Source organism: Colossoma macropomum, unplaced genomic scaffold, assembly GCF_904425465.1.
Source record: "Colossoma macropomum unplaced genomic scaffold, Colossoma_macropomum, whole genome shotgun sequence".
Classification (NCBI taxonomy): domain Eukaryota; kingdom Metazoa; phylum Chordata; class Actinopteri; order Characiformes; family Serrasalmidae; genus Colossoma; species Colossoma macropomum.
The window spans coordinates 44,197,371-44,215,562 of NW_023494793.1; the positions used below are offsets into that span (position 1 = coordinate 44,197,371).

Sequence of the window (18,192 nt, forward strand, 5' to 3'; positions counted from 1 at the left end):
GGGGGCAACAAGAGATGGGCTAAAGTTTGTAGGTAACTAATTAAGTGGCCAGTTACTGGAAGAAGTAGGTTGGTGTTTCTAATAAAGTGACCAGTTAGTGGAAGCACAAGGTAGGTGTTTCTAATTAAGTGGCCATTTAGTGGAAGAACAAAGTAGGTGTTTCTAATAAATTGGCCAGTTAGTAGAAGCACAAGGTAGGTGTTTCTAATAAAGTGGCCAGTTAGTGGAAGAAAAGGTAGGTGTTTCTAATAAAGTGGACAGCGAGTGGAAGAACTAGGTAGGTGTTTTTAATTGGATGGAGCTTCATCGCTCTGGAGAACGCAGTTCCACTGCTCCACGGCCTGCTGGAGCATCCCATTTTATTGATTAGTGCTTTTCTGTGGAGATTAAACAAGCTATGTACACCTGTAAGAGTAATAGGTGCACATTATGACATGTACAGTGGCAGAAATTACACATGAGAAGAGCTGTCCAGATACTTTTGGACTTGCAGTGTAAACAATCATGCAAATATCAGCAGCATCTTTGTAGCAGCAGAACTGAGTAGAACAAAGTACAGAAGGAAAATCAACTCACGTCTCTTACCAGAGAAATCTCACTTACACAGAGCAGAGCCTGAATGACCTGCTGAAGGTCACCTCACGTAACCTCTCTCTCATTCTCTCTGCTCTATTTTCCCTCATCTCCCTCTCTATTTTCTGGTTTTTTTTTCTCATCTCTCTTTGTGTCTCTCTTTATTGACATTCCACGTCGTCCTAAAGGTGTTCAGTGGGGTTGAGGTCAGGGCTCTATGAGGGCCACTGGAGTTCCTTCACACCAAACCGGTCACTCCATGTCTTTATGGAGCTGCTTTGTGCACTGGGGCTCAGTCATGCTGGAACAGGAAAGGTTCTTCCCCCAAACTGTTCACACTAAGTTGGAAGCAGATAGCTGTGTAAAATGTCTTTGTGCTGTAGCATCAACATCACCCTTCACTGGAAGTGATCTTAGACTTGTGTGCAGCTGCTCAGCCATGGAAACCCATTTCATGAAGCTCCTGATGCTCAGTTCTTGTGCTGATGTTGCTTCCAGAGGCAGTTTGGAGCTCTGTAGTGAGTGAGCAGAGTATAGGAGCTACTCACTTCAGCACTCTGAGGCCCCACTCTGAAGGTTTGCATGGTCTAATCTTCCTGGCTGAGCTGTTGTTGCTTCTAGACGCTTCCATCTCACAATAATGTCACTTACATTTGTCTGGGGCAGATCTAGCAGGGACAGAAATCTCACAAACTGACTTGTGGCAGAGGTGTCATCCTATGACCGAGCCATGTTTAAAGTCACTGAGCTCATCAGTATGACGCTCTACTGCCAGTGTCTGTCTATAGAGACTGCAAGGCTATGTCCTTGATTTTATACACCTGTTAGCAATAGGGTGTGGCTGAAACACCTGAACTTAATAATTAGGAGGGGTGTCCACATACTTTTGGCCATATGTGCATATTTTCCTTCATTATGGGTTGCTCACAGACAAAATGCTGACAGAAAATTCATTTTGTAAAAAAGAAATTCCAATTTTTCAGGGTAGAAATTTTTAGGGATGATTTTTGTCCTCACTGACTGGAATTCGGGGCATTTCATACTCAAATTAGGACGTTTTGCAAAATATACAAAACAGTAATGATATGTTTACTTCAGAATGCTAACTAGCGAGTTAGCAGACAATTTACCAATTTATAAATTTACAGGTTCAATTTCCTTTTTATTTTATTGAAACAAACTGCAATTAAAGGTTAAGTGACCAGTGATGAATCAAGTGCAAGGGGCAACAAGAGATGGGCTAAAGTTTGTAGGTAAGTGTAACTAATTAAGTGGCCAGTTACTGGAAGAAGTAGGTTGGTGTTTCTAATAAAGTAGCCAGTTAGTAGAAGCAGAAGGTGGGTGTTTCTAATAAAGTGGCCAGTTAGTGGAAGAACTAGGTAGGTGCTTCTAATAAAGTGGCCAGTTAGTGGAAGAACTAGGTAGGTGTTTCTAATAAAGGGGCCATTTAGTGGAAGAACAAAGTAGGTGTTTCTAATAAAGTGGCCAGCAAGACAGCAGACAAAAATGAGTAAAAGTGCACCATCAAACTTAATTTGTTTGGCTAAACCTTGCTAACCATAGCTAGCCTGTTGTTAGCTAGGTAAACTAGCCCAATAATAAAACCCATTCATAAATATTAAATATGCTCGCGGTTCTTTCCAGCGCTGCAACTTTCATACCAAGACAGAAAAACTGCTCAGAGCACAAAGTCAAAAACAAACTTTCAGACTGTCTGAACTCAAAGCTCCAACGGTAACTCAGACCCACAGTACAGGCCGAGTCTGATGCCCTTGACCGCACCGTGTTTGAAGGTGAGAGAGATTTGTATCTCTATTACAGCTCATTTGATCATATCTGTGTGGAATTAGCATCTTTTCAATGAGGCCAACTGTGGACGCTAACATGAAGTCATCAAAATGCTTCATAACATAACAGGCTTCAACTTTTAGTCCATTTGGACGTCCTCATTAACTGACCAATGACAACTGCAAAAACTGATTTATTGATTTTTGCTGATGTGATCTGCTTATTCACTGCAGCTGAGCATAACGTTATGGAACAGAAGTATCGTTTATCATATTTACCTCTAACTCAGTAGATCACATTGTTTACCAGCTTGGTCAGAGAGCGTACTGGCTGGTGATACGTCCTAACTACCAAACCCAGGAAATGTGGAATTTGCCCAGGTTTATCACTAGTATTTTATACCTCGTCAGATATTTGAGTTCAGCTTCCTTATGGTAAACACAGAAGTTCAGTACTCCAGTGCACTAGTGCTCCTCCTGTTTCCCCCATTATATCAAAAACAGGACTGCAAAACAGCAGGGGGCGCCTGTGAGCGAGTCCTCAATGAATGAGGCTGAAAGGAGCTCAATGGCTAAAAATTAAGTTAAATTAGTTTCTATTGGTAGAATGAGTTTCACTAAAAAAGAAGAAAAAGAAAACTCACCTGAATGTTTCCTTTATTCTGCAGCAAACAGGTTTTGGGCAGCAGGACGCTAACATTACTGCTACTGAGAGCTGATTGGTTAGCATTACTGCTACTGAGTGCTGATTGGTTAGCATTACTGCTACTGAGTGCTGATTGGTTAGCATTACTGCTACTGAGAGCTGATTGGTTAGCATTACTGCTACTGAGTGCTGATTGGTCAGCATTACTGCTACTGAGAGCTGATTGGTTAACATTACTGCTACTGAGAGCTGATTGGTTAGCATTTCTGCTACTGAGAGCTGATTGGTTAGCATTACTGCTACTGAGTGCTGATTGTTTAGCATTACTGCTACTGAGTGCTGATTGGTTGGTGAGTGGAGCAGCTCATTGGCTGTTCGCTCACTGACATCATGAACGTACATGAGGTGCCGTTTTAAACTCCTATAACTCGAGATTTAAAGCTCTTAAAAATATAACAGCAGTGTTAAGGTGTTTTATGCTGTTCTGTGTTCAGGAAATGAATGAATCCTTTTACATTAAAACTGTTTAAGCATTTATAAACTATGATTTTGCTCAAATGCTCCATCTTAACCCATTCATTCTGGACTCGCTCAGGAGCGCCCTCTAGTGTTTGAGAAACCTGGAGGACATTACAGAGTGTAAATTCTCCTCTCTACAAGTTCTCTGATTTTGACCATGACAGCGCCAGAGCTGGGGACAAATACATACATATCGCTGTTGTTGGAACAAAACCTTGTATCTCAATTTTTAACGTAATTTTCAGTTTTTCACATAATTTGAAAATGCATGTTGGTCTTTACATTGTGTGTATCTCATGATGAATGGACCAATAGAAACAGCTCAAAGTTACTCGGAAAAACGTCTGGTTCCATTGACTTACATTAAAAGTAAAGTAGGTTTTTTCCTTCTCCTGTAAAGTTACCATTTTGGAGATACGAGGTTTTGTTCCGACAGCAGTGATATATGTTTATTTATTTGACAATATCGGAATACAGCTTACCATCAGTGTACTTTCTAGCACTCTACCAGCATATTAGACTGTGTTTTTTTTGTGGTGGACATGCCCATGACTACATCATGATGACCAGGGTGTGGCAATAGATTGCTGCCGTTTTGTTTATCTCAAGTTAGCTTTAGTTTTCTTCAGGATTCAAAATAATATTCAGTCTTAAAATTGAGGATTAAGAAATGTGAGATGCTATCGATATATTGGTGTTGTATATGTAATTATGTATATTCAGTTTAGAGTACAGTACCAGTAAGAAGTTTGCGTCTTTCATGTAGCAAACAAGCAATGGAAGCCATTCTAATGTATCTGATTAAATGCATTATTATTCATTGTTATTCATAATCTCAGAAATCGTTTAATCTAAAGATTTATGATTGACACGTTTGTTTGGTCTCTGTATAATTCCCTGAGTGATTTTTCATAGTTTTAATATTTCACTATATTCTAAAATGTAAAAAATAGCAGAATAAAATAATAAGGATTGGATCTGTGTGGCTTGCACAGCATCTCTTTTTACGCTATGTGCTCTTAGATGTCCATAATGTGCGCCTTATGCTTGAATTACACGTTATGGTATGTTATGCGACACAAACACAATCAGATTGTTAATTTTAAAGCAGTCAGCCGGAGCTGTGATGTTAAGTGGGGTACACTGCTCTATATCAGATAAAAACAGAGCAGTTCTGAATATCTCTGGGGTTTTCAGCCGTTTGCTTTATAATTATCTCCTGACTCCTCTGATACGCTATTCCAATTAGTGCTATTAGGAGCTGAAATTGCTTGTGTCGCCGTGGTGATTGGCAGTGATTGGCCTTTTAGTTTAATGAATCTTGTAGATTAGCGTGCGCGTGTCCCCGCTGCGAGCGTCCTCAAAATGCATTCATCTCATTACAGACGATGAGACCAAACATATGTGCACTGCCTGAACTGTTTCTGTTGCATTTTGCTGGACCTTCAGCGTTAGCGCCACATTAGCTTCCCTGACTGCTCAGCATTAGCCTGAAGTCTCAGAACCAATCAAGAGTGTCGGACACTGCCTGGAATTAAAAACTCATTATTAGAGCTGCAGGTTCATTAAAGACATATTACTGCATCGTACTGACCCCTACTGCGGCCTAAATTCCTTCTGTTAGGGCAGGAAAACTGAAGGTCCTTGTGGAAGAAAGGTTAGTAAGTTTGGTGATGCCACCTGCAAATATGAAATAAAAAATAACAAACAAAAACAAACAAACAAACAAGCACAGGTGACTTCCCTGCTAGACAAACCAGCACAGAACAGCATGGCTGATCCAGCAAAAGCAGCGTATGTTGTCCTCTGGATGCTGGTATGTTGGTCAACCATCAAGACCAGGCTGGGTGACCAGCATAAACCAGCTTAAATCAGAATTCATGCTGGTCATACCACTGTTTTCAAATTTGGGAATAATATCTTATTTGTTTTCCTCCTTAAGAACTGAGGCACAACAGCCACACTGCAATAAATGGTCTCTTGTCAAGTGAAATGATCTTAAATCTAGCTGATTTTGTTGACTTCTGCTGGCAAGCGTTGGTTTTTTGGAGCGAACCGGAGTGGAGACTTGAGGAAAAGAAGTTAAACACACGTCTTCCCAACCAGCGAGTCTAACTCAGTTTACAAAAACCATTAACTTATAGTCACCCAGGTAAAACCCAACCCTCAGTTGTCTCTTTGTCTCAACGACCCCGGAACCCCCCCCCACGGAATGGACAACTGCCTCTACCTTTGTAATTAAAATTGAGGCCCACCCTAGGAACCAGGATGTCTCCGAGATATCCCATCAGCAAATGGCATTGCTAGATTGGGGAGCTGTAGATAACCAGATGTGAGATAGGCTAACCATTGGAGGTCGTTAAATGACAAAGGGGACTGCTCTCCACAGCCCCCACACATCACCCAAGAGAGAAGTACAAAAAGGCAAACGAGATTAACACAAAAAGGCAAGGAAAAACAGGGAAAAGGTTTAAGAGAAGTTACAATAAAGGATAAAATAAAATAGAGTAAAATAATATTAAACAATGTTTCTAACATTTCAAATTTGAGATGTTTGTGCTCTTATTATAAGATTATTCAGCTCATTTCCAGAATGTTTGACTTATTTTAGGTCATTTACTTAATAAATTTACAATAAATTTACTTAAAACAAGTAAACAATGTCTAGAAATAAGTTAAATAATCTTAAAATAGTTTTACAAAAGTTTACTTCGTATGAAGCTGATTAAATATAATTATATGATTACGTCTGATTAGCTTTGGCTTAAGCTTGCAGTGATGCTACACTGATCAGTGATCTGCACTGTACTTTACATTAACCATGTACGTCTGCAGTCAGACTCTCACACACAATGTGTTTCACATAAACAAGATATCAGATCATAACTGCATTTTCACAGAGTATCAATACCCACAACACTCGCTTCTGTCCTGTTAAAGGATCATTAGATCAGATTTAAAATGAAGACACTGGAATACTTCCACATACATTTTAAACTAAATATATTCTGAAAGTGTATTTAGTTAATATGGCAAAATATTCTGAAATACATTTATAATATATCTTGGAATGGATTGCAGTGTATTTGACATGTATTTCAAATATGCAAAAATGTGTGCTCATGTTTTTTTTCCATATGGGTACTCTCTGCCAATGTCATAACATGAAGGGAAGCCACAAATGAGGAAACCCTTAACAAAGACCGTAGATTATTTTTCATATGACTGGCCATTTCTTGCATTTCTTGTTAACATGAAGCAAAACAGACTGACAGACCGTAAACTACAAAACCCTTCAGACGTGGTCCGAAGTAGCCGATCTTGAAGCTTAAAGCAGTATAAATGTATTTAAACTGCAAGAATGGGGATATGTTAGTATACTGAATTACATATAAGCACATATACTAAGATACTAAGAGAGTCTAAATAATGTAGCGTGTTTAAGTGTCGTCGACATATTAATTCTACACTATTTGTTCTACAGCATTTATTCACCTGGTTATTTTATAGAGACTCTTATTGTGAAGGGCTGTGTTTAGGTGTAGATCATTGGGAACTGAGAATGAGTCTAGCGCTGACAGCTGAGAGAGTAAGGCCTATCGAGGCTAGAAAAAACTACTAACTGGCCACTTTATTGGAAACACCTACCTTGCTCTTCCACTAACTGGCCACTTTATTGGAAACACTGACCTTGTACGTCCACTCACTGGCCATTTTATTAGAAGCACCCACTTTGTGCTTCCACTCACTGGCCACTTTATTAGAAACACCTAGCTTGTGCTTCCACTCACTGGCCACTGTATTAGAAACACCTTCCTTGTGCTTCCACTCACTGGCCACTTTATTAGAAACACCTACGTTGCTCTTCCACTAACTTGCCACTTTATTAGAAACACCCACCTTGTATGTCCTCTCACTGGCCACTTTATTAGAAACAACTACCTTGTGTTTCTACTCACTGGCCACTTTATTAGAAACAATTACCTTCTTCCACTCACTGGCCACTTTATTAGAAACATCTACCTAGCTCTTCCATTAACTCGCCACTTTATTAGAAGCACCTATGTGTGCAATGCATATGATTATGCAAAGTGGCGGCCACATCATCATCGGGTTGTTGTCCATCATCGATGATATCTGATTACATCGCCTTATCGCCTGAGTCTACTACTGACCCCTGCTGGACCCAAACTCCTTTGTGCATCTTTAAGGAGAAGACAGACTGAAGCAGACCGATGACTGACCGAGCGCGTCTGAGCAGTTAAAGGCTTCTCTCGTAGGATCAGTTCATTTGGCACGCTCGCTGTGCACGTGTGACGCCGCTGACAGTCGTAGCAGCTGTAATGGCTGGTTTGATGGGCGGAGGAGCGTGCTCATATTAAAGCGGTGATTGTAATTTATAGGCTTCTGTGACGTGCCTGTCCGCTTTAATTCTGATCTTCTCCGGCCTACAGCAGGTTTAGCCTTGGCGCTACGTTTATTAACTGGGTTTGTATGTGTGTGCGCTGCTCAAACACTGGTTCTGCTTCGGGTTAGGAACCTGATGTTCTTTCTGAGTGCTCTAAATCAGCTGAACAGGCATCATGTCAAGTGGTAGAAGCTATTATAACCTATAGAGAGGACATGCGTCTGAGATATGTTCCCCTTTTGCTGCAGTAACAGCCTCTATTCTTCTGGGAAGGCTTTACAATAGATGTTGGAACATTGCTGTGAGGACTTGATTGAGCATTAGTGAGGTCAGGTACTGATGTTTGATAATCAGTTCTCACTCTAACTCAGTACTCAAAGGTATTGGATCAAGAAGGTGCTGAGACTCCACCATGCCATATTGTAGCATAATAATGTCTGTCAACAGCTGTCCTGCAGTCAGAGGCTGACCAGTGATGAATCAAGTGCAGGGGGCCCAACAGGAGATGGGCTACAATCTGTAGGCAGGTGTTTCTACTAAAGTGGCCAGTTAGCAGAAGAACTAGGTAGGTGTTTCTGATAAAGTGGCCAGTTAGTGGAAACACAAGGTAGGTTTTTCTAATAAAGTGGCCAGTGTGAAACTACAATGTAAGTGTTTCTAATAAAGTGGCCAGTGAGTGGAAGAACTAGGTAGGTTGGCCAGTTACTGGAAGAACTAGGTAGATGTTTCTAATAAAGTGGCCAGTTAGTGGAACAACAAAGTAGGTGTTTCTAATTAAGTGGCCAGTGAGTCGAAGAACTAGACAGGTGTTTATAATAAATTGGCCAGTTATTGGAAGAACTAGGTAGATGTTTCTAATAAAGTGGCCAGTGAATGGAAGTACAAGGTCGGTGTTTCTAATAAAGTGGCCAGTCTGAGGAAGCATGTTAGGCATTTCTAAAAGTGGACGGTCCGTGTTTGATCCAGCTGAAAAGTGAAATGAGGCCACAGCTTATTTTGACAGGACTCCAGATGGTGGAGCATCGACATCTAACCCTCTTTCATTCCTCCTTCCTGTTTACTCTTTCCAATATCACTCTCTCATTCTGTCAGGTATTTTTCACCTCTCTGTCAATAACTCACTGAGTCTGTTTTCTCTCTCTCAGCATGTCTCAGAGGAGTAAAGCATCCTCGAGTCAGAGGTAAGTGCCTGCAGAAGTGACAAACACAGAATTTAACCTTCAAAGGCACAAGTGTTTGTTTCTGGGGCTCAGTGCTTCAGGGTAGAGCCACTGTAGCCCCACCGTCAGATAAACACCCCTCAGAAACAGCTGGAGGCAAGACAGAAAGTCCTTGGAGAAGGTTTTATGTTAAAGGAATTCAAAGATCAATCAAATGTACTATTTAATCTCAACGAGCAAAGACACATTTGGTATCTGAAGTCTGCTTCTTTAGACTTTTGTAGTACTGATGTCCATGCTTACAGAGAACAGCGTCAGAAACCACAATCAAGTCTATTAGAGATTACTGACCAACTCCACATGGTTACTTGTTAGCTACATTAGCCTCGTAGCTCCAGTTCTAGATCTAAAAAAACAAACCTCAGACACCAAGCATTTATATGCTTTTGACTGTGTCTCTGGAAAACACTGATTAAGGTCAGTTGACTAAAACTTTTGCCCTGTTTTTAATTCACCTGTGCACTTCAGACCCATATCCTGCAAATAAAGAAAAACTTTGAATTTTTTTTAACTTTTTGGACTTTTGTTTTGGTGTGTGAGTCATTTATACAGTTATTTCTACAGTATATACTGGTGCAGTATACAGTATACAGCATATACATGTGCAGTATACAGTATATACTGGTGCAGTAAACAGTGTACAGTATATACTGGTGCAGTAAACAGTGTACAGTATATCGCTGTCGTCGGAAACAACCTCATATCTCCAAAATAATAACTTTACAGGAGAAGGAAAAAACTTACTTTACTTTTAATGTAAGTCAATGGAACCAGACTTTCTCCAAGTCATTTTGGGCCATTTCTTAATATTTCATGATGAATGGACCAAAAGAGCAACAGGTATTTTCAAATTATGTCAAAAACTGAAAAACAACAAAAATGGAGATACAAGGTTTTCTTCCGACAACAGTGATATACTGATGCAGTATACAGTGTACAGTATATACTGGTGCAGTATACAGTCTACAGTATATACGGGTGCAGTATACTGTGTACAGTATATACGGGTGCAGTAACAGTGTACAGTATATACGGGTGCAGTAAACAGTGTACAGTATATACGGGTGCAGTAAACAGTCTACAGTATATACGGGTGCAGTATACTGTGTACAGTATATACGGGTGCAGTAACAGTGTACAGTATATACGGGTGCAGTAAACAGTGTACAGTATATACTGGTGCAGTAAACAGTCTACAGTATATACGGGTGCAGTATACTGTGTACAGTATATACGGGTGCAGTAACAGTGTACAGTATATACGGGTGCAGTAAACAGTGTACAGTATATACGGGTGCAGTAAACAGTGTACAGTATATACTGGTGCAGTAAACAGTCTACAGTATACAATATATACAGGTGCAGTATACAGTATATACGGGTGCAGTATACAGTATGTAGTATACAGTATATACTGGTGCAGTAAACAGTGTACAGTATATACTGGTGCAGTAAACAGTCTACAGTATATACTGGTGCAGTATACAGTATACAATATATACAGGTGCAGTATACAGTATATACTGGTGCAGAATACAGTCTACAGTATATACTGGTGCAGTAAACAGTGTACAGTATACACTGGTGTAGTATACAGTATACAATATATACAGGTGCAGTATACAGTATATACTGGTGCAGTATACAGTCTACAGTATATACTGGTGCAGTAAACAGTATGTACTGGTACAGTATACAGTATATACTGGTGCAGTATACAGTATGTACTGGTACAGTATACAGTATATACTGGTGCAGTATACAGTATACAGTATAAACAGTGCAGTTAACAGTGTGTAATTTGGTTAGTTTTGCCATGTTTAACTGTACTGTAGTAAACGGTGTGTTTATCCTCTCTCAGCTCCTCCTCTCGTCCCTCCTCTGCCCACGACGCCCCCCCGCTGCGCTCGGCTCTGAAACACGGCTCTAAAGACTCGAAGGATTCGTCTCAGAAAGGCTCTCACTCGGCCCAGCGCCGCCGGCGCAGCTTCAGCCAGGGCTCTGTCTACTTACCCTACCTCAACGCGCTGTTCGGACAGGTCAGCCACAACACAGACCCCTACACAACAACAATCAATAAAAATGACCATTTTAGCCATTATCAGTAATATTACAATTCTACACAAAAGCTGAATAGATCCCCATTCGTTTTGGAGTCTCCTGTGAGCGCCCTCTAGTGCCACGGTGCTCAAAGCTCTGTTCTAGCTGGAGTCTTTTACCTGGGGAGCTGCTGTAATCTGCGTGATTACTGACGAGGTCTGTGATTTGAATCCAGTGTGAACCTGACATTTTTGCCTATTGTGAAAATGTTACTGTATTTAATTTACTCTGTAAGATTTCCAGCCTTTGTAATAATGCACAGATTAAATTACTGCATAATTATCCATGATTCTACTATACTGTACTAAACGTTCTATACTGTATTGTATACTGTTTACTGTGTTTGTATTATTATGTAGTATGTTTATGTGTATTGTGCTATAACAGAGTTGAATTACATCTTGACGCACCACACACAATTATCACCAACTTGTTGTGTGACAATAAAATTATCAATCAATCAATCAATCAATCAGTTAAGCAGTCACTCATATCCATAGTTTTTACAGGTCTGCTAAAACTGGACTTTACACTCCATGATTTTTAGGCTGATTTTGCTCTTTCCAACCAATTTTAATAGTAACACTTTATTTATATATATATTTACACTTGATCATTCAACTACATATCTATTAAATGTAATTGAACTTGAATTATGAAAGATCCTATTAAATCTGTCCCTACACTGCAGAAAATGGTGTCTTGTTAAGCTAAATTATTTCAAACTGGGGCAAAACACCTAATATTTCTCCTGTTGAGATTGTGGTAAACTTGATTTAAGATTATTTATTTCCAGACATTTTTACTTGTTTTAAGTAATTTTATCAAGTTTAATTATCTCACTATGTTGGCAGATAATTGTGTTTGTTGTAAGAAATTAGCTTAAAACCAGCAAAATTATCTGCCAGTACAGTGAGATAATTTTACTTAATAAAAATGACCTAAACGATTGAAAAGTGTCTAGAAATAAGCTAAATAATCTTATAATAAGTGCACAACCATCTCAAAATGGGAAATATTAGATATATCGACTAGATTTAAGATCATTTCACGTGACAAGACCATTTTTTGCAGTGTAATCCTAAACCTAACTCTCACTTCAAGGCAAAACCTACACCTACTCCTAAACGTAGGCCTAACATTGGTTGATAATCAACTGAGTATCACTAGAAAGTTTATTAATATAATAAGTATAGGGGAACCAAATGGATATGACCATTTTTCACAACCTGAAGCGGTTTTCAAGGTAGGGAGCTTGATCAGAAGTGACTGACAGCGCAGATGGTCTGGTAGTGTGAGAGAAGAAAAGAGTCACTCTTTAACCCTCAGATCGAACTCTGATATTTTAAAATGTTTGATTTTTATGACTCAAAACGTTCACAAGTGCTGTAATGTGAGATGTAAGTGAACAAGTGATTCAGGCAAAAACCAGTGAAAGAGCGACACTCTTAAAAAAGATGGTTCTTCAAGGGTTCTTTAGTAAAAACATTGATTCTCTATAGCACCATGAACACTTAAAGAACCATCTGTATGCTTAAATCGTTCTTCAGATTGATGGAAAATGTGTAATTTATGGTTCTATATAGAAACTTGACAAACGTTCCGGGGCTATGTAGAACCATATACAACACATTCTCCATCAATCTGAAGAACCATTTCACCATGAAATGAACCACTTAAGCAAGCAGGTGCTTCTTTGAGTGTTTGTAATTCTATACAGAACCACTGTCTTTACTAAAGAACCCTTGAAGAAGCATCTTTTATAAAAGTGTAAGTGAGAAAAAGGTGAAGAGGCGTGTGTTCACTCTGCCGTTTGAGCAGCGGGGGGAGGCTGAGGAGCTGCTTGTTGAGTTCAGGCAAATGAGTCTTGAGGTGGTTTACTTACCTCATCTCTTTACTAACATTAACCCACTGCATAGAAAACATGGTTAAAACAGTTACTCATTAAAGTTGGTCCTGACAAAAGAATCTGCTCAGCACTGGCTTACTCGATCAGACCAGCTCATACCACCAACCAAGAGCGTAATGAAAATGAAATGAGTCGCAAACAGAGTTTGGAACCCACACAAGTTTACCACACTCACCAGTTCAAAACTGACAGCTTTAAAGTTTATTTGTTGTTTTGGAGGTGAGTAGAACACAGCATGGGGTAGTGCTGCCCTGTCCTGTAGTACAGCACACAGCTTGTGACATGTACTGGATACTGTACTGTACTGTATATTACTGATGAAGAGCAGTTTGCAGTACACAGTACAGATTGGTTCAGTATATAATGCATAGTATTTACTGGTGCAGTATACAGTACACAGTGTATATACCAGTGCGGTATAGAGCATATCGCTGCTGTTGGAACAAAACTTTATATCTCTATTTTCGTTGTTTTTCAACAGTATATACTGGTGCAGTATACAGTACACAGTATATACTGGTACAGCATACAGTACACAGTCTATGCTGGTACAGTATACAGTAAACAGTATATGCCGGTGCAGTATACAGTACACAGTATATACTGGTACAGTATACAGTACACAGTTTATACTGGTGCAGTATACAGTACACAGTATATACTGGTACAGCATACAGTACACAGTATATACTGGTGCAGTATACAGCACACCATATAGACTGGTTCAGCATATAGTATATGGTATATACTGGTGCAGTGTACAGTACACCATATAGACTGGTTCAGCATATAGTATACAGTATATACTGGTTCAGTATACAGTATACACTATATACTGGTGCAGTAAACAGAACACCATATAGACTGGTTCAGCATATAGTATACAGTATATACTGGTGCAATATACAGTATACACTATATACTGGTGCAGTAAACAGAACACCATATAGACTGGTGCAGTATACAGTATACACTATATACTGGTGCAGTATACAGTATATACTGGTGCAGTAAACAGAACACCATATAGACTGGTTCAGCATATAGTATACAGTATATACTGGTGCAGTATACAGTATACACTATATACTGGTGCAGTATACAGTACACCATATAGACTGGTTCAGCATATAGTATACAGTATATACTGGTGCAGTATACAGTATACTGTTTATAACCTGGACCATGTCATACCAGAACCTTGTCCATTTTGTTTGTAAACAAACAAACAAATAAACAAATGAATGAATAAATAAACATTTAGGTTCACAAACACTGCAAATATTCTATGCAAAAAGCAACTCAGATAAAAACAGGGTAGAATAACTACGGCCTTCACAGAAATTCAGACCATAATAATGTAAAAGCTGCTGATGCCAGAATGAGTCAGCCTGGATTTTTTCGAGTGAGGTGATTTGAGGGTAACTGTCTAATTTTAATGAAACAGTAGAGGCTTTTATTTCGCTCAGGGCCATTTATTATTATTTTATTATGTCTGAATTAACTGAAACATGCAATTACTGAAACAAAAGTGGCTCTCTGTTACATTACCACTGCGCTCAGAACAGGAGGAGTGTGTGTGTGCTGGAGGTGGAAGACGTCTGTATAAGCACTACGTTTGTGTTGACGGTCACCTGTCCTTCAGGATGGAGCATAAGAAGATTATGACAGTATTAATAACCTGAGATGATGAATCACTACCATTCACCTCACAACAACCGCTAACACACTATGCAGGAAATAACGGCATAATGTAATGAGTGAGTGTGTGTGAGTTTGAGTGTGTGTGTGTTTGTGTGTGGGAGGAAAAGCTTTGATTGTATTATGTAACATCATTATTTTATATGAACCAACATGTTTTTTCCACATGGATTACTAGATTAAAAGCACTCAACAACATAATATAATCAGAGTCAGAATCAGTGTTATTGGCCAACTGTGCTTGCAAACACAAGGAGTCTGTCTCTGGGTTATGGTGCTCATAAACAGTGCAACTGCCATGACACACATAGTAACAAGACAATAGACATGACTGCAACTAACACACTGCGTAAATGCAACTACAACAAAGACCAGATGCACGGCTTAAGTATTGCAAAACATTACATAATATTACACAATATTACACAACTATTATTGAATATTTTTATTTGTGTGACTCTTGCACAATAATGTATTTGTGTGGATAACAGAGACAGAGTTGACTTGAGTCCAACTCGAGTCTCTGCAAGTCTGAGTTGAGTCTCTGAGGTGCAAGTCCGAGTCGAATCTATAGTCTCTGAGATGCTAGTCCAAATTGAGTATACAGTCTCTAAGGTGCGGGTCTAGAATCTCTGAGTCCAAGTCGAGTCTCTGAGGTATGAGTCTGATTCGAGTCTAGATTCTCTGAGGTGTGAGTTCAAGTTGAGTCTCTGAGGTGCGAGTCTGAGTCGAGTCTAGAGTCTCTGAGGTGAGAATCCAAATCTGTAAGGCGAACATGTGAGTCGAGTCTAGAGTCTCTGGGGTGCGAATCTGAGTTGAGTCTCTGAGTTGCAAGTCCGAGTCGAGTCTAGAGTCTCTGAGATGCTAGTCCAAATTGAGTATACAGTCTCTAAGGTGCGGGTCTAGAATCTCTGAGTCCAAGTCGAGTCTCTGAGGTACGAGTCTGATTCGAGTCTAGATTCTCTGAGGTGTGAGTTCAAGTTGAGTCTCTGAGGTGCGAGTCTGAGTCGAGTCTAGAGTCTCTGAGGTGAGAATCCAAATCTGTAAGGCGAACATGTGAGTCGAGTCTAGAGTCTCTGGGGTGCGAATCTGAGTTGAGTCTCTGAGTTGCAAGTCCGAGTCGAGTCTAGAGTCTCTGAGGTACAAGTCTGAGTCAAGTCTAGAATCTCTGAGGTGCAAGTTCGAGTCGAGTCTAGAGTCAGTGTGAGTCTCCATTGAGTATAGAGTCTCTGAGGTGAGAGTGTGAGTTGAGTCTAGAGTCTCAAGGTGCGAGTACCAGTTGAGTCTAGAGTCTCTGGGGAGTCTCTAGAGTCTCTCGTCCGAGTTGAGTCTAGAGTCTCTGAGGTCCGAGTCCGAGTCAAGTCTAGAGTCTGTGAGGTATGAGTCCGAGTTGAGTCTAGAATCTCTAAGGTGTGAGTCCGAGTTGAGTCTAAAGTCTCTGAGTTGCAAGTCCGAGTCAAATCTAGAGTCTCTCATTTGCAAGTCCAAGTCTAGAGTCTCTGAGGTGCAAGTCTGAGTTGAGTCTAGAATCTCTGAGGTGTGGGTCCGAGTCGAGTCTAGAGTCTCCGAGGTATGAGTCCAAGTTGAGTCTAGAATCTCTGAGGTGCGAGTCTGAGTAGAATCTACAGTCTCTGAGGTGCGAGTCTAAATCGAGTCTCCGAGGTGCGAGTCCGAGTCTCGAGTCTCTGAGCTGCAAGTCGAGCTGAGTCTTGGGTCTCTGGGGTTTGAGTTTTAGTCGAGGTTACTGTAGATTATTTAAGTTTAGTCGTGTTATTATTGCCAGAATTGCACTGTACTAAAGTAAACCCACTAAACACCAGTCAGGTTTATCACAGCTTCGAATACTGAGCTTTTCATAGGAAGACCTTCAGAATGAAACACAGCTAAAGCGCTACATGCAGTACATGTGATTAAATGAAGGAGACAAACAACTAGAAACAGTCAGTTAGGCTGCAGTTCATATTGCATGCAAGCTAATCCAGCTGAAACTTCAGTCAGATGTAAAGGAATATGATCTGTATCGTACTAAAACTTGAGCTGGATCAGCTGACAACTTCAAGTATAGTAGTCAGCCTGCTTGCTGTCCAAACTGTGTGCTAAAATGCACCTAAAACAAAATCACTGTTGACTAACACACACACACACACAAACACACACACACAAACCAGTGATACAAACATTGTGAACATACTAAACACTATTAATCATATCAGATTTATGATATATCTTATTAATTACGTTCCTACACACTGACGTCTGTTTGAAATATACAGTACACTTGTGAATATGCTTATTTGGTTTCACTTCATCCCCTCTTAAAACATAAAACAGCAACCGATTTGACAACATAGCAACCTGGCCTGCTAAGTTGTGGCTACAGCTCACAGCAATAAAACTGAAGTTACACAGCAGACAAGAGTATAAACGACATAATGAACACAGCAACATGCAGTCTAGCTTACCTGCAATGCGCTTGGCAACCAAACCACAAAATGTAGTTAGGTTTGTAATTTTGTTCAGCTTACCTGTCCAAATGAAACAGCCTCATGTGTCTCCAACAATAAAATGACTGAAACAGCTCATTGTGATCATCTCAGCTTCGAGGTGTTGGTCTCCAAGTGGTTTTATTTATAAATACAGAAGCTGACATGGGATATTAATGCGATTGCCTTGTTCTGATTTTATTTGGGTCACAGTTGGGAGCAGCACTTAACCACAGCAATACACTGCATTAAGAGTTTCCCACAATTCCTTTCTTACGACAAGGCTGCATTTTACTGACCAACCAGCAGGTGGAGCCAAATCCAGCAGGAATTTCACTAAATATAACTATTTTACATGTAAATAAATGCACTATACTATGATACATACTGAAACCTGCAGTGATAGAGATTTTTTTAACGCTGTCCAATATTATGACATTTTCACCAGTTCCAATAATTTATTCTCAGTTACAAAATTCAAAATTCAGATTGACATGACTCACAGTACTACTTCGCCTCTCCTTTATCTCCTTAATCTGCTTGATTCAGCTAGGGCTGCGAAAGCAGAGAAGCCCAGATGACCTTGTTCCTCCAGTTCATTTTGGGGGATCCCGAGCCCCTCCAAGGTCAACTTGGAGGTATAATCCCTTCAGTAGGTCATGGGATGACCTCAGAGTCTGTCCCAGTCAGCTGTGCCTGGTAAATCTCCAATGGGAGGTGGCCAGGGGGCATCCTAATTAGATGCCCGAACCACATCAACTGGCTCCTCCCAATGTGGATGAATAGGGACTCTACTTTGAGCTCCTCCTCGATGACTGAGCTCCTCACCCTTCAAGTAGGGTGTAG

General features: G+C 40.1%; 1 protein-coding gene across 1 annotated transcript in view; it reads left to right on the plus strand.

Annotated features, from left to right (window-relative positions):
* Positions 1–9,079: 9,079 nt before the first annotated feature.
* cabp4 (calcium binding protein 4) overlaps positions 9,080–18,192 on the plus strand; it is a 23,494-nt gene continuing 14,381 nt past the window's right edge. Inside the window, exons 1-2 of the mRNA XM_036578103.1 lie at positions 9,080–9,114; positions 11,015–11,192. Of these exons, the coding sequence (XP_036433996.1) occupies positions 9,080–9,114; positions 11,015–11,192 (213 nt within the window). The remainder of the gene's footprint in view (positions 9,115–11,014; positions 11,193–18,192) is intronic.